The following is a 15,867-nucleotide window of genomic DNA, read 5'->3' as shown; positions in this document are numbered from 1 at the left end:
CATGGTAGTTTTGATTGGCATTTCTCTAATCATTAGTGGTGTTGAGCATCTTTTCGTGTGTTTTTGGCCATCTGTGTGTCTTCTCTGGAGAAATGTCTATTCAGATCTTTCCCCCCCATTTTATGATTGGGTTACTTGGGGTTTTTTATGAGCTGCATGAGCTGTTTGTATATTTTGGAGAGTAATTCCTTTTTGGAGATTAATTCCTTGCTTTATTTGCAAATGTTTTCTCCCATTATGAAGGTTGTCTTTTTGTTTTGTTTATGCTTTCCTTTGCTGCCTACAGGTAGATTTTGGATATATGTCATCTAGAAAAAGTCTCAGGGAAGTTGATCACCCAGATTGTTTCTCTTTTTATCTTTTCAGATGATGGATGCAATAAAAGGCACGATGACGGAAATATATAACGATCTTTCGAAGAACACTACTGGAAGCACAATAGCTGAGGTCAGAGGTGACACATGTCATTCTTGTTTTTTTTAAAGTTTTTAAAAATTGGAGTAAAATTCCTTTACAGTGTTGTTAGTTTCTGCTGTACAAGAGTGTGAACCAGCTGTCTGTATACATGCGTCTCCTCTCCCTTGAGCCTCCCTCCCGTTCTTTACTCCCTTTTTGCTAAGGGTATTTTCTCTGGGCTGATACGGGGGCGTCCTGAAGAAGTTTGCCAACAAAGGTCCGTCTAGTCAAGGCTATGGTTTTTCCAGTGGTCACGTATAGATGTGAGAGTTTGACTGTGAAGAAAGCTGAGCGCCGAAGAATTGATGGTTTTGAACTGTGGTGTTGGAGAAGACTCTTGAGAGTCCCTTGGACTGCAAGGAGATCCAGTCCATCCTAAAGGAGATCAGTCCTGGGTGTTCTTTGGAAGGACTGATGCTAAAGCTAAAACTCCAGTACTTTGGCCTCCTCATGCGAAGAGTTGACTCATTGGAAAAGACTCTGATGCTGGGAAGGATTGGGGGCAGGAGGAGAAGGGGACGACAGAGGATGAGATGGCTGGATGGCATCACCGACTCGATGGACATGAGTCTGGGTGAACTCCGGGAGTTGGTGATGGACAGGGAGGCCTGGCATGCTGCGATTTATGGGGTCGCAAAGAGTCGGACACGACTGAGCGACTGAACTGAACTGAAGAAGTTCTCTGGAAACCCCTCTCAGGTCTGGCCCCGGTCCCCAGGCTTGCTCTGCCTTAATGGTGGTATTGAGGGTATTTCTTCACTTGGCTGGGAAGCTGGTGCCGTGGAGACACACCTTGCTCTCTGCGATCACCTCACTTCTAACCAAACAGCTGAAACCAGAGCCCGAGTTATTGACCCACTGGCGAAACCAGAAACCGGTTGTTTTGGCCCCATATAAAATTGGCTCCTTTATCATCTCCTGAAGTTTGGACTTTTTTATTCAAGTGATCTTGGTGTTCAAGAGGTAGTATCCCAAACTTCCTCACTTTAGGTGATTACTTAGAGAATGGAGTGGTTAAAACATGGAAATGTCCACTTCTGAAGTGACCACTTACTTATTTTTTTTTTTTTTAAAAGCCTCCCTGAATTTTCTTCCTAGGATAATGTCAGCGCAAGCCGGCTGCAAACGGGTCCCTTGGGGAAATGACAGGTGGCAGGACTTGTTGAGGTCATTGAAAGTCATGATGGAAAGTGACAGGAGCCTCACATGGAGCCACTGATGTGAGAGGGCAGGCAGAGTGAGGCCGGCACCTGGAAAAAGAGGGGAACATCTCCAGGAAGATGCTCTGATGGGCCTTAAACAGAGACCTGTGTGCTTCAGCTTTTTTTGTTTTTTTTTGTGCCACACTGAGCCGCTTATAGGATCCTAGTTCCCTGACCAGGGATTGAACCTGTGACCTCTGCGTTGGGAGCGTGGAGTCTTAACCACTGGACTGCCAGGGAAGTTTCAAGAGAGCTGTGTGAATGTAAAGATTTCAGGGAGGTCCCAAGAAAAATCAGTGAATCTCTTTAGGTATTTTTGCTGTATGACCGTCTTTATGATTATGCTGGGGTGTCAAACAACAAGGCCAAATGCTGTTTTTAGAAAAACCTCCTCTCCCTCACCCTGACCTGTCGTCATACTTCATTCCTTTTTGTTCGTTTAATTGATGTTAGGTTACCTGAAACCTTGGGTGTCTATAGATGTCAGATTATTCCAGATTTTAATGAGGTAATATACAGCCCCCTTCCACAATTAGAGGCAACATTTCTGCAGTGATACAGTATGATTGTTTCCACTGTGTTGGAGGAATCAGAATTTCTCAGCCTTGAAGCTCCTGACGTCGGTGCCAGATGTTTCGCTCTGGTGGGGGCCGTCCTGTCCGTCCGGGATGTTGAGCAGAATTCCCGGTCTCTACACTCTGGATGCCAGAAACAACCCAGAGTGTCTCCAGGCAGTGCAGCGTCATAGACAGAGGAGGGGGGCAAAAGTCATCTCAGTTAAGAGCCATGGCGATGATTAAACACTGTCAGCAGCCTTGTGTCAATTCAGTTTTGGTTTGTATTTTCTTCTCTCCAGATGAATTTGGCCCCAAATATACTCCTCCTCCCCTCCACCCCAAATAGCCCATGGTTTCCAGAATGGTTAAGCTTTGGGATTTCAGGTGAATGATTATGGCCCCCACCCAAAACTTTAGGTCAGAAATAAAATAAAGCTGTTTTTAGGATGTTTTAGTTTTATTTTTTTAGGCCAAAGTCCTGCTCAAAGCTTTTACGTATAGTAAGTCTCTTAGGCGTGAACCTTCAAATTGGGAACTTTGAAAGACGCGAACGTTTGCGTGTCCAGCCACCTAAGTTAGCCCACGTGTCTGGCGCACGTTGTCACGTGCATATGCCCTCTGCAAGCGGTTGTGCTTTGTGTGCTTTACTCTGTGGAGTGCAGTATGACAGTACCTTTATCTCAAGCCCGGATGTCCAGAAGCCAGCGTAAAAGCGGCGGGATGGAGCTGGTACTGTACTATATAGCCATTGTGTAGTTGGTTGCTTAGGCTAACTTTGTTGGACTTACGAACAAATTGGGCTTCTGCACGGGCTCTAGGAATGGAACTTGTTCGTATGTAGGAGACTCACTGTACTATTTATTTTGAAAATCTGGTCGTCTTTTTCTCTTTAAATGGCTTTTCCCGGAGTATCTCTTAGAAAAGATGAATCACTTGTATTTGGTGTTTTGAAGCAGAATTTCTCATGAATTTGGATTAACTCACTGGCACCCATCTGGGGGAGGCCAGCAGAGACTAGGCTGCCCACCCTCTGACTCTGCACGTGACGTTAACCCGTAGTGAGAGCTGGAGCTTCTGAGCCCTGTTGGCAGTGGGCACCCAGATGCGCTTTCTCAGTCTTTCTGTCCCCTTACAGATCCGCAGGCTGAGGATTGAGATAGAGAAACTCCAGTGGCTGCACCAGCAGGAGCTCTCGGAAATGAAACACAACTTGGGTAAGTGCTGCTGACCTGGTCTGCACTGACGAATGTTCTGGATAGGAACTTCTTGCCGTGTCTAGAGTCGGGCCCAGATGTGAACTGGGTCAAAAGTAGGCCAGGGGGATGTACCACTCCTGGGGAGAACACAGCATCCTGGGGAGTCTGACCTGGAGAAACCAGGTATGGAGCAGGAGCTGGCGGGAACCCCCTTTCCTCACTTGCAGATACTGACATCAGCAACCAGTTCATCCCAACAGCTGTGGTAGCTTGTGAGCTCTGACCTGCTGTAACATTGAGAGACATCTCAGTAGCCTGAGGAGTTTGATGATTGTCCTGTCAGCCTAGTGATCAGCCCTGATGTCCTGTCTGGCAGATTAGATCCACTGCCACTGAACACATCAAGAAGGAAGTATATCCAAGTTGTAGCCCCAGCTCTGCCCATCTTAGCAGCTGTGTGCCTTAGTTTCCTCATCTGTGAAATGGGTATTCTAGAGGTAGTCACCTCCGTAATAGTGAGGATTAAAAGAGTTCATATTTATAAAGTGTTTACAGCAGTGCCTACAGATCATAGGTGCTGTATAAATATTTGACAGGAAAAAAAGCTTATATGAATGATAAATTTCAGAAGGAATTGAGTGAAAATTGTTCTGAGGATTTATGTGAGCACTTCCTGCAGAGTCATCATGGGGCCCCGTTATCAGTATCCTCAGGACCTGACATTCCTGATCACAAATAGTTCCTCAGGTCGGCTCGGTGGATGCCTATTTTACAGATGAGGACGTTGGAGCTCAGGGAGGCAGGGTGACTCTCTGCACTGGCTCACATGACCAGGACATCCCTGAGCCAGGGATTTGCAGCTGTTAGGATCCACCCTCTGACCTGCTGTGAATGAGCCCACGGCTCGGGATCGGGGAATGAAGTTGGCGTCCTCTCCCCTTCTCTCTCCTGGCAGAGCTGACCATGGCGGAGATGCGGCAGAGCCTAGAGCAGGAGCGGGACCGGCTCATTGCCGAGGTGAAGAAGCAACTGGAGCTGGAGAAGCAGCAGGCCGTGGACGAGACCAAGAAGAAGCAGTGGTGCGCCAACTGCAAGAAGGAGGCCATCTTCTACTGCTGCTGGAACACCAGCTACTGTGACTACCCCTGCCAGCAGGCCCACTGGCCCGAGCACATGAAGTCTTGCACCCAGTCAGGTAGGCCTTAGGAGCGCCCCCTTGCCCAGGCTGTGGCGGACGGGCCCTTGGCCCCCCGTGGACCACAGGACACTTGCCACGCTCACTCACTACAGGTGACTCCTGCACACAAGAGAGCAGGCAGACACATAGCCAAGTCTCCAGGCTCCGTTGCCTCCACCCTCTGGTTTCCTTGGCAGTGTTCTTTTGTGTGAATGGAGCTTATAATGACAGCCCAGATGACTTCAGTTTCCTGTGGCTTGCTGTGGTTCTCCACTGGGGGCAATATCTGTCTCTGCCCAAACCAAATGTGGGCGTCCCTGGTGGCTCAGATGGTAAAGAATCTGCCTGCAATGCAGGAGACCTGGGTTCGATCCCTGGATTGAGAAGATCCCCTGGAGAATGAAATGGCAACTCACTCTAGTTTGCTTGCCTGGAGAATCCCACAGAGGAGCCAGGCAGGCTTCAGTTCATGGGGTCACAAAGAGTAGGACATGACTGAGTGACTAAGCAGACACACGCACAAATCAAATGCATCTTCTACCCCATTCTCCAATGCACAGGACAGCCCCCCACCATGGAGCCCATCCTGGACTGAAGGCTTTAAACAATCACCGGTTCTTTTGTGAATGGCAAAGTGTTGGTTTGGAACTAATCTGTCTTTGAAATCTCTTTCTAATGCAGAGCAAGCAGATCCCAGGCCAGGAGACTCTAGCAGGAAACACCGTCTAGTTAGAACTTATTAATAATATTTATTAGTAATATTTTACAGTTAGCACTTATTTATGGCCAATATTAGATTTCTGTGTTTAGAAGTAGAAGTCTCCACTTCAAAGAATTTATTTAAATGCAAATAACATAAATAATATGACAAGGGACTGTGTCAGTGGACTGGCAAAGTTTTCAAAGGTGGTAGATGAATGACCCAAGTTTGAGAAGCTCTAGGCAGGGGTTGGTGAGCTTTTTTTATGAAGGTCCAGAGAATAAATGTTTTAGGATTTGTGGCCCATGGGGTCTGTCAAAACCTCTCAACTGTGCTGTTACAGGGTGAAAGCGAGTGCATGAGGTGAACACTGGTCTAAAATCAGAAATTATGAGTAATTGGAACAGCTGTACCAGGCTGTTTGCTTCACGAACATGCTTTTGTCTCCAGAATGATTTAATAAAACTTAAATCACAGACTCTGAAAAATGAACATATCATGCACAGTTTGGAATTCTTGCATCTGGGAAGGCTCTGGTCCAGCTATTCTGGGCCGGCGCTGTGCCCTGGGCGGGGTTGGCTGGCATCTCTTAACACGTGGTGGTTTGCACGGAGCAGGGTTCCCTGCGGGCCTGGGCGCTACTACGCTTGGCTTATACATGGCTTCTGTCACCCTTTGCCCTCAGCTACCGCTCCTCAGCCGGAAGCAGACCCTGAGGTGAACACAGAAACACTAACTAAGTCATCCCAGGGCGCCTCCTCCAGTACTCAGGCAGCCCCCGCGGAAAGCAGCGCCTCGAAAGAGAAGGAGACGCCAGCTGAGAAAAGCAAGGACGGTGGCTCGGTGAGTATCCATCCCACACGCCTCGGGGCCAAGCAGAATCTCAAACCTGCCCCGCTCCCACCGGCATGGCGAGTCCCGTGCTGTAGGAGCTTGTCTGTCTTCAGGCTGTAGGTGGGGGCGAGAGGGTCTCTGCAGGGCTCCTCCTCTCCAGGTATGTGTTGGGGGCAAGCATTGTCCGGTAGAACCTTCTGTGATGACGGCAGTGTTCTGTATCTCCTCTGCCCCTTGTGGGAGCCACCAGCCTCAGGTGGCTGTTGAGCATTTGAACTGTGGCCAGTTTGACCAAGAACCTGGATTTCAGATGTTAGTAAATTAATTTAATAACAACTAATTTAAATGCAATCGCCATGGCTGGCTGGTGGCTGCCGTATTGGACACAGAGGTTGCACCTCTTATTTTCCCAGGGCGTGGTATATGGATTGTATGCAGACATTATTGTAGATGACACGTTGGCCGTTTTTTACATTTGTAGTCATTATGGGTTTACTTCATGTGTATTAGGGAAAACATCAAGTCATCCCAGAAGTCAAACCTCTTTGATTTCATTGATAGTATTGCTTAGGAAGAGGTTATTGTGAAATAAAAGTGAATCAATATAATACGGTGTAATATGTAGTCGGCCCTCAGTATCCGTGGATTTCTCATCTGCAGATGCAACCAGCCAAAATGCCATTCTGTGTTTGGTTGAATCCATGAATGTGAACCCTCGGATACAAAGGCGTGGTTATATTCATCCTTCTGGGCCATTTTATATAAGGAAATTGTGCATCCTTGGGTTTTAGTATCCTTGAGGGCTCCTGGAACCATTCCACCTTGGGTCCTGGGGGACGGCTGTACTTCCTTTTTGGGATAGGGCAGAAATCCGGAGAGGGGAGTAGGTCAGAGAGAGGGCAGTTGAGGAACAGTGTTCTTGACGCTGAGGCTCTAGAGTGGAGTAAGGGGCCCCCCTAGGCCTGTGTCCAGGGAGACAGGGCAGAAAAGGGCACAGGGTAGGGCCAGCCCAGCTGACCTGGCCGCCCCCCGAGCACGCCAGGCAGGGGCCATGCAGGTGCTGGCGGGGCCGTGACGAGCAGCCCATGGATCCCGGGGCTCCCTGGGAGGGCTCCGTTGACCCCAGTGCCTTGCCTCCATCTCTCTCTCTTTGTGTTTCTAGACCCTCGACCTCTCTGGCTCCAGGGAGACGCCCTCCTCCATTCTCTTAGGCTCCAACCAAGGCTCTGGTATGTTGCCCCCTGGTGGGTAAATGCTCTCATGTTCCACACGGGCAGAGGGGAGCCATGTCCTCAGGGAGAGCCTGAAGGGTTCAGGGCGGTGGTTTGCAAACTGGGTTTCCTTAGGGATTCTCGGGGGCGCCCTGGGCCGGTCAGCAGGGATGAGGGAGCGGCTGGGCAGGCGGCGTTGAGGCATTTCTCCAAGCGGAATGAAATTGAGTGAAACTGTCCCTGAGGTCCCAGCACCCACATTCCGTGGAGGAGGGTACTTGAGCCTTCAGAGGAAAAAAACCATTTCTAGTAGATGATTCTTCTTGAGCAATCTTTCCTTTTGAGGGATAACCTGGCAGGCTGGCGCTAACTTTTCTGGTTCTCCTCTTCTGTGGAGTTTGCGCTGTTTTCTAGCCCAGTGGGTGTTTCCCCTACCCCCTCTCAAACCAGTTTTAGGGCCTTCCAAAAGAGTTCATCCTCGGTGAGAACCGTTCTGCTGCTTTCAGGGTCCTTCAGCTCCAGCCAGGGTCTTTTTCTCTTCTAGATCATTCTCTTCTGTTGAAAACCACTTTTTTTTTTTTTCATTTCTGCGTATTGAGTACCTAGAGGAAGAAGTCATGTCCCTTGTTAGGGTGGCTGGAGGTTTCCCAGTGGCGCTGGAAATGGGGTTTAGGTTCAGGGGACATGAAGTGGGGGTGGCATGAGCTGACTTCAGGGGCAATATGAACTGGGCATGGAATTATGATTGAGCCACCTGTCACTCCCTTCTCACTCTCAGGTCTTGTGATTGCATTTTGAGGACACGTTGAGTTTGGAGCTGAGGTGTCTTCCTCATCCCTTCTTCTAGCTTCTCTTTTTAACCAAGGCAGAGCGGACTCGAGACCTCAGCAGCATGGCACCTGCCTAGAGCTTCCTGCTACAGTTTGGGTTTCATTATGTTGATTTGTAGAGTTGCCTGCTGTGTATGGCAGGTATTATGCGTTCCTGCTTTTGGCAGTGATAAAAGAGTTTCTGTTCAACTTAAGTGGAGAGTGAGTTTAGAAACATCAGCTGAGCCGTAAGTAGGAGGATTTTGGATGTGTCAGAGCTGCAGAGGTGGTTGGCGTGGGGAAGGGTTCAAGTTGTGGGGAAAACACTGCTGCGGGCAGGGGGCGCTGTTGAGGTCTCGGAGCAGCCAAGTGGCAGCATCCACGTGGGAAGGTTAACGGACCTTAGGAAGATCAGCGATGCTGTGGGGTATGGAGTCCGGTGGGACGAGAGGCTTCATGCAGGAAGGCGGTTGGGAGACGCAGCATCTCCCAGTTGTGAGGTGGATGAGGTGTTCCCTGGCCCAGGGGTTGATAGGCTTGCTGTAAAGAACCAGAGAGTAAAAGAGGTGAAGCTTCGAGGGCCACCCCGTCTTTATCAGAACTGCCGTCGTCGGATGGAAGCAGCCTCAGACGGCATGTAAACAGATGGGCCTGCGCTGCAGTGAGCTCGTGCTTGGAAGCCGGCGTTGGGCTGGATTGGGCCTGTGGGCGTCACTAGCTGACCCCCGGCCTGAAGCGCCCTGGTGTGCGAGGGAGTGGAAAGGGAGGCTCAAGTTGCTGGGGAGTTGGTGCGGAGGGTGGAGTAGAGAGAAGACCGTCCCGGGGAGTCTGATAACTAGAGGGGGAGGGAGGGAAAGGTCCCGAATTGTCAGCATTTTTTAGGGAGTGCTGCAGTGTTACTCTAGAGCAGGGGCAGAAGGAGCTGAACCAGAGGTCCCTGGAGGCTGGATCAGGACTGGGAGCTCACGGCTCCTCATTGCCCCCTGTTCGCGCTCCACAGCTGTCTGGCTGATGGGTTGTCCTCAAAGCAGACAGATCAGCTCATTTTCTGATTCCTCATACGTCTCCGGGCTTCTGTTAGTGCTTGCTGCTCGCTGACAGTGTAGAATCTGGAGAAAAGCGGGCTTTGTAAAAACATGGAGGTTCCTGTGCTCTTTATTGGCTTCTGGAACCTGGCTGTTTAAGAGGAGGGTCTAGTCGGGAGGGAGAAAGGTTGAATAGGAGACAGGAGCTTCCTGGGGGTGGGCGTGGGCCTCTCCTGTTCACTTGTCTCTTCATTTTAAGATTTTAAAGCGACGTCTGCCTATCAAGTTGACTCTTAAAACAACATAGGTTTGAACCATGCAGGCCCATGTCTTGTGTGGATTTTTTTCCCCCATAATGAATACAGTTCTACACAGTCTGTAGCTGGTTGAATCTGTGGATGTGGATATGGAGGGCTGACCATGAGACAAGTATCCATGGAATCTGGTATCCATGGTGGGTCCTGGAATGGATCTGCTGTACCATCCCTGATACCAAGGGATGACTAGTCAGAGAAAATCGTACGGGGAAAAAAATTCCTTGTCCCAGTTTTCATGGCTATCTTTTTGCATCTGGTACTTATTTGTAAATAACTTGTTTCCCCATATGTCTGTTTCTCGACTTTATCTAGACATTGCTTGTTGACTTGTGGCTTTAGAAGATGAGAATCGGGGTCACTAATCACCTCTCTTCTCCCCTGTCTCCCAGACCACTCTGTCCCTGTTTGACGTGCTCTGTGGGTTCCCTTGGTCCAATTCGGCACTTACTCCTTCGTCCTTGTTCTCCAGCTGGAGGAAGCAGTGTCCCTGGGCCCCTCTCTTGGTGCTCATCGCCTCCCTCACCTCTCCTCCACTGTCACATTCAGCCTTTTCCATCTTCCTGCTCTGACTTCCCCATCATCAAGGTGGAGAATGTGTGCATTCTCTTTAACTGCAGTTGGTCCTTCTCAGTTCCGGCTGTTGGCTCTCTTAAGGTTGACAGGTGATCATCTGTTTCCATCATTATGGTCGTGCTGTTCGTTGCAGAGTCAAATAGTACACTGTGAATACATTCCCATCTCTGTATAGCCACTTTTCCCTGGAGGTTTTTTCCTCCCCCCTGTATCGTATCTTCAGCGATTTCCCTGCCAGGTTCTTCGCCATGACAGTTGTTTTATTGAGACACTTTTCCTGTCGCACATTTTGGGCTCTTCCATCTCAGACAGTTACGTGTTGGTGTCCTGAGATTCAGAGTGGCCCGCTGAATCTCACCTGTGGCTCCTCCCTCAGTCCTTTTCACCACACACCTCCATCGCCCTCTCTTTTCTGATCTGTCATCAGCCTTGGCAGTAGATTTGTGATTATACTTGCCCTAAATAATCTGGGTTCCTTGGGTGGAGCCATCCCACCTAAGTGTGGTGGGGCCGGCACCTTCCGTTTCCCTGGCTGAATTAAGCTCTTGGTAGAGCTAGTGGTTCCGAGAAAAATTTGCTGTCAGAATTCTGGGAGTTGATGGCTTCATGTGGTTGCTTTTCTGTCCTTGTATGCCGTATTTCCACCTGTATTCTCGTGCTGTGTCCAGTGATCCTGTTCATGGTTTTAATATGCATTTTTAAAAGCCTTAGTCTCCTGTGAATGCCTTGAGTTGGAAAATGGTGACATCGACCCAGCAGTCCCCCATGCTAAGACCAGTAGCCTGTTGATGAGCAGGAGAGCGAGCCCGTGGGGTTGGCGGACTCAGCTCTCTGCCAGACTCTGAGGGGGCCTGTGCTATCTCTCCAGTTAGCAACAGGTGCGACAAGCAACCTGCCTCTGCCCCAACCTCCACAGACCACCAGCCGCACCCCAACTACCCAGCCCAGAAGTGTAAGTATGAACCCGCCTCACGGCAGCCAGCGGGGAGCTTTTCCCAGCAGGCGGAGGGCTCGTCTTGTGTGTGTCCGTGTGTGTTTTCTCTGTGGGCGTGTCTTCTCCTGTTCTCCTGAGTGATGGGTCTTGGCTTTGCCTGGTTTCTTCCTCGTTGTGCCTCTGATGGCCATTGGAAACTGCAGTAGGAAACGAGAGAGCCAGGACAGATGGTCTGGCTTCTTTTTTTTTTTTTTTTGACCATGCTGTGCAGCTCATGGGATCTTAGTTCCCCAAGCAGGGATTGAACCTGTTACCCTTGGCAGTGAAAGCACCAAGTCCTAACCACTGAACTGCCAGGGAATTCCCCATCTGGCTTCTTGAAGGGGCTCCATCCTTGGTCTTTTCATGATGAGTTCTAGAGTCACAGGCTCTGCAGTGACCAGCTGAACCAGCCAGCACTCCCTGTCCTGTCAGCTCTGCAGTTCCTCAGGTGGCCAGCCTGGCTCTGGGATGCGGCTTCTGTGCTAAGAAAGCTAAGCCCGGCTGCCCAGCTGGACTCGGCCTTCAGCAGAGCTGGGGAGACTCCAGTGTGACTTGACTGCCTTGTAGTCAGAGTTCCCGTGTCGTGATGACCAGCTGCATCACTGACCTTCCAGAGGAACAACAGTGTAGGTGTCACGACTAGGGAAGAACGTGTAAGAAGAGGTGGATTCAAGGACCGTAAGAGAGCTGGACCCCGGACCCCAGCTCTGCCCACCACAGTAGTGCCCCCTTTGGGTCACAGATGCAAGTGACGAGGAAGCATTCCCTCCTGAGTGAATCCAGGGCTTGGGAGATCCATATCACTGTCTTTGCTGCTTCTCTTCCAGAACCAGAGCTCAGGACCGCACACATGCCTCTATCACCCGGCGGTGATACGAGCGGTCACCCTTCTAGGCGGTGATCCGGTCCCTTGCTCCCTCACTCCGATTCTGTCTTTAAGCTTGACAGCCGACTTCTTTCGATCAAATATTTTCATCCCACCTCAAGAAGTTAAAAAAAGTGTTGTCCCAACCTGTCTGAACTTGGTAAATGATCTAGGATATGATGGGATCTCAGTGATGTGCTGGTGGGTCTCTCAGAGTCGACCATCCCGCTGAGCCTGCAGGCTGGACTGTCTCCCAGCTGGACAGACACCTCCTTTGGCTCTTCCTTCAGAGTCCTCACGTCTTACTCATCCTCGATGTAGCTCCTTACAACGCACATGTCCTTGAAGCTCCCTTAGGTCTCACTCTGGTTCTTGCATCCTTCAGTTGACCCTTAAGCTTGTCCTTACTGGGAGCCAGGTGGGCTTAACTATTAAGCCCAGGTGGGCTTAACCATTCTGGTCCTCACTCCTTTTCCTTTGGCTGGTTTAGGTGTAAGTCTGTTTTTTCAAGTTGCCTGTACAATGATTAAAGAAACCCCATTAACAGAAGTGAGTAGACTGAACGCCAAATTTCAGTGCCTTTTTTAGTGGCCAAGGTCCGACGCAGCGAGGACATGGGTACTTGGTGTCTGCTCATGCAGCAAGGGTGCCTGGTCCCAAGTGGCACACAACAAACATCTTCCTCGATAATTTAGTACCTTTTCCCCACTTGTCTTTATTTTCTCTGAGCATGATGCCCTCCTGTTTTTCCAACCAGCTCTTGTTAAATCCTTACAGACCCCCACCAAATGCAGGGCAGTAAATGGTGGCAGGATTTTGCCCCTGTGTGTTGTGGGGAGTCGGGAGGGGAAGGTGGCTTCCTGGGGGACCAGGTGCAGATCACGTAGAAGGGGATGGTTGCCCTTGGCCAGGGGTGGGCAGGGATGCTAAAGCTCCGTTTCCCCTTGGCTTCCCCCCTCCCCAGACCATTCCCGGAGCAGTAAATCCAGTTGCTGGAGCGGCAGCGAGGAGAAGCGAGGATCGGCCCGCTCCGAGCACAACGCCGGTACCAGTTCGAAGAGCCTCATCCCGAAAGAGTCCCGCCTGGACACCTTCTGGGACTAGGGACACGCTGGGACACAGGCCGCCCGCCCCATGGAGGGAAACAACCCAGACGCCAGGGAAACCGGAAACCGCAAAGAAACGTGAGACCGGAAGACCGCCACCCTCAGCCTGGAGGATGCCAGCCATTCAGACTCGGCCTCTGCACCCGGCACAGAGGGCCGCCCACACTACGTCACGTCCGGCGATAGCCTTGACTAAGGACTGTTCCACCCACGTGAAACCTTTGCTTTAGATGTAAATAATGTACAATTTGTGGATGTCATCGAGCCTAGAGTACCTTCCCCTTTTTATATTTGTATTGACTTTAACTTATAAAAAGAGAGAGGAGAAAAAAACAATAAAAAACAGAAAACACACCCAACAACAAAAAGAAGGTTTGGATGCTGGAGAAAGGATGGTCATCCAGCCCGTCTGTCACAGGGTGCGGAGAGGGCGCGGGGCTCGCTTTGGGGCGCACAGCTCCTCCTCCTCTGATGCCCCGTGAGCTGTTTGCATTCGTATGTCAGTGCGCGGCACATTGGGATCAGGAATTTCCAGCACAGAATTCGGTGCTGCTGCGGACACATCCCATGCACCCATTGGCCCCTTTCAAATACTACGTTGTCATGTTACAAAAGGCAAGCTCTCTGGACCAGAAGGACGCACGGAGGAGCTCGTTAATTGTATGTGATTTCCACGATGACTCTACTCCTATAAAAGGGAAAAAAGACAAAAAAAAAAAACCACACCCACATCCTTGTTTACAGAAGATTAACTAGAAACAAGCCCCGCTCAGCTCAGTTTGCAGAAGAGAGGACCGTAGAAAGCGTTCGAGTCAGAAGCTCCGAAACAGAGAGTTTTTCTTTGCTTTGTGTTTCCTTTAAAGACACTCACACCCGCTCGGTAAGAGATGGCTGTGCTTCACGGAAGTGAGAGGTCAAAGGCGAGACGCACGCGGAGAGGACATTTGCGTCTGAGATGAAGCATGTATGTAATATTTATGCGATGGCATTTTACGTTCTTACGTCAGCATGAAACAAAGGCAGTTTGAGGGGAAGCAGGAGGCCGCCGTGCTGTGGGTTACACTACGTAGGCTGTAGAACCATTTTGTATGTCGTGTAAAACAAGAAGCATTGAACAAAGCAAAAAGGCGATGTATGTATATGAGAAAAATTAATTGTACGATATCATTCCAGTACATTCTGTTGTACATCTTAGTCTCGTTTCCTTTCTCTTCATTGTTGATAAGAGGATGCGAACTGTACAGTTTCCAGCTAGTTACCCATATTAGAAAAGAAATAAAAAAGAGAGTCCTAGAAGAAAACAGGAAAGAACATTTGTCGATTGCAGTTGTCAAAAAAAAAAACAACAAAAAAAAACCTAGCCTAGCTGGCCTTATTTGTGAAGCATAATTGCTTTTAGCATATGGAAGTATTTTTTCACATTTTCTTTGTATAAAATTTGTATTAAACTTAAATATCTTTTTTGATGATGGTGTTTCTTTGTGACTGAGCCAATGGACTCACGCGGTATGCTCTCTTGGGTTCCCCCCACCCCTTAAGTTTTTCAGATTCTTCACCCTTTTTTTAATTAAACTGTTTTGGAAAAATGCCTTGGTCGTCCTCGAATTTGCGGTTTTCCCTTTGGTTGGGATGGCCATGTCAGGTTTGGACCAAACACAGAGACAGGGCCACACAAGGTCAGGAGCCCCTCTCTCCACATTATAAATCACGGCCCCCACTGGGAGCTTTCCTGGGAAGTCCAGTTCTTGGGGATTTACTGACAGAGATGGAGACAGAAGGGAAATCCTGGGTCAGTCTTGGAAGAACACTGGGAGGGAGTGAAGTTGTGTTTCTGTGGCCGGGATGGCAGCCTCCGCTATAAGCAGCTCTGTGGGCAACGTGTGACCTTGACTGCCCAGGCACACCCTGGTCATTTCGTCTTCATGCATCATGTAATTATTTTGGTTTTGTTTTTTTCAATCACTTAAACATGTGAACACGCCTCAGCTCATGGCTGGACAAGAGCAGGGCATGGTTTGGCCCCTCAGGCCATCCCTGGCCGGTGCTGTGAAAGGAACCGAATGGTACTGGTTTAGAGAGGACCGTACAAGAGCGTCTTTGTTCTTCTTCGTGGGTGTGGGAGCCTGTCACGTGGAAGGTGACAGTGTGTGTCACAGCCCCAGTTGACGGATATTCAGGCGTGGCTGGCATACCTGCCTCGTGTGCAGGTCATGAGCCAGCTGAGGGGCCTGTGGGAGTCATCCCAGCTTACATCCAGGGCTCAGTGAGGGGCCAGGGAAGAGGGGGAGGACTTGGAGGCTCCAGACAGGGCAGTGGGGCCTTCTCCCTCTGACTTCAGTCTGAGTGGAGTGTTCTCAGGGCTCAGTTGCTGTGAGTCTAGGAATGAGGAGAGGAAGAACCCCATGCTGTCTGCCGTGGTTCTTGCCCGTCTCTGAGCGATGACCGGGCGCAGGGCAGGATGGGTCCCCCTCCCCACCCCACCCTGCCCAGCTGGCCTGGTGGGTCTCGTTCAGTTCAGTCGCTCAGTCGTGTCCGACTCTTTGCGACCCCATGGACTGCAGCATGCCAGGCCTCCCTGTTCATCACCAACTCCCGGAGTTTACCCAAACTCATGTCCGTCGAGTCGGTGATGCCATCCAACCATCTCACCCTCTGTTGTCCCCTTCTCCTCCTGCCTTCAATCTTTCCTAGCATCAGGGTCTTTCCCAGTGAGTCAGTTCTTCGCATCAGGTGGCCAAAGTATTGGGGTTTCATGAACACCCAGGACTGATCTCCTTTAGGATGGACTGGTTGAATCTCCTTGCAGTCCAAGGAACTCTCAAGAATCATCTCCAAAACCACAGTTTAAAAGCATCGATTCTTC

The 15,867-nt window shown here is 49.9% G+C and overlaps 1 protein-coding gene across 25 annotated transcripts in view; it reads left to right on the top strand.

Moving 5' to 3' along the window:
• The window catches only part of ZMYND8 (zinc finger MYND-type containing 8), a 125,065-nt gene extending 110,472 nt beyond the window's left edge, over nucleotides 1-14,593 (top strand). For 17 of the 25 annotated variants that reach the window (XM_019972531.2, XM_019972520.2, XM_070801811.1 and 14 more), the window contains 7 exons: nucleotides 367-447; nucleotides 3,351-3,429; nucleotides 4,367-4,606; nucleotides 5,974-6,131; nucleotides 7,285-7,351; nucleotides 10,926-11,009; nucleotides 12,863-14,593. In XM_019972531.2, coding sequence (XP_019828090.2) covers nucleotides 367-447; nucleotides 3,351-3,429; nucleotides 4,367-4,606; nucleotides 5,974-6,131; nucleotides 7,285-7,351; nucleotides 10,926-11,009; nucleotides 12,863-13,002 — 849 coding nt within the window. In that variant the 3' untranslated portion in view covers nucleotides 13,003-14,593. The remainder of the gene's footprint in view (nucleotides 1-366; nucleotides 448-3,350; nucleotides 3,430-4,366; nucleotides 4,607-5,973; nucleotides 6,132-7,284; nucleotides 7,352-10,925; nucleotides 11,010-12,862) is intronic. The other 8 variants (XM_070801821.1, XM_070801818.1, XM_019972533.2 and 5 more) reach the window with 1 other exon arrangement.
• Nucleotides 14,594-15,867: the final 1,274 nt, after the last annotated feature.

The sequence above is a fragment of the Bos indicus genome, chromosome 13 (genome assembly GCF_029378745.1).
Source record: "Bos indicus isolate NIAB-ARS_2022 breed Sahiwal x Tharparkar chromosome 13, NIAB-ARS_B.indTharparkar_mat_pri_1.0, whole genome shotgun sequence".
NCBI classification, from domain to species: Eukaryota; Metazoa; Chordata; class Mammalia; order Artiodactyla; family Bovidae; genus Bos; species Bos indicus.
Note: the sequence above shows the minus strand (reverse complement) of the source record. Positions and strands in the feature narration are given on the sequence as shown.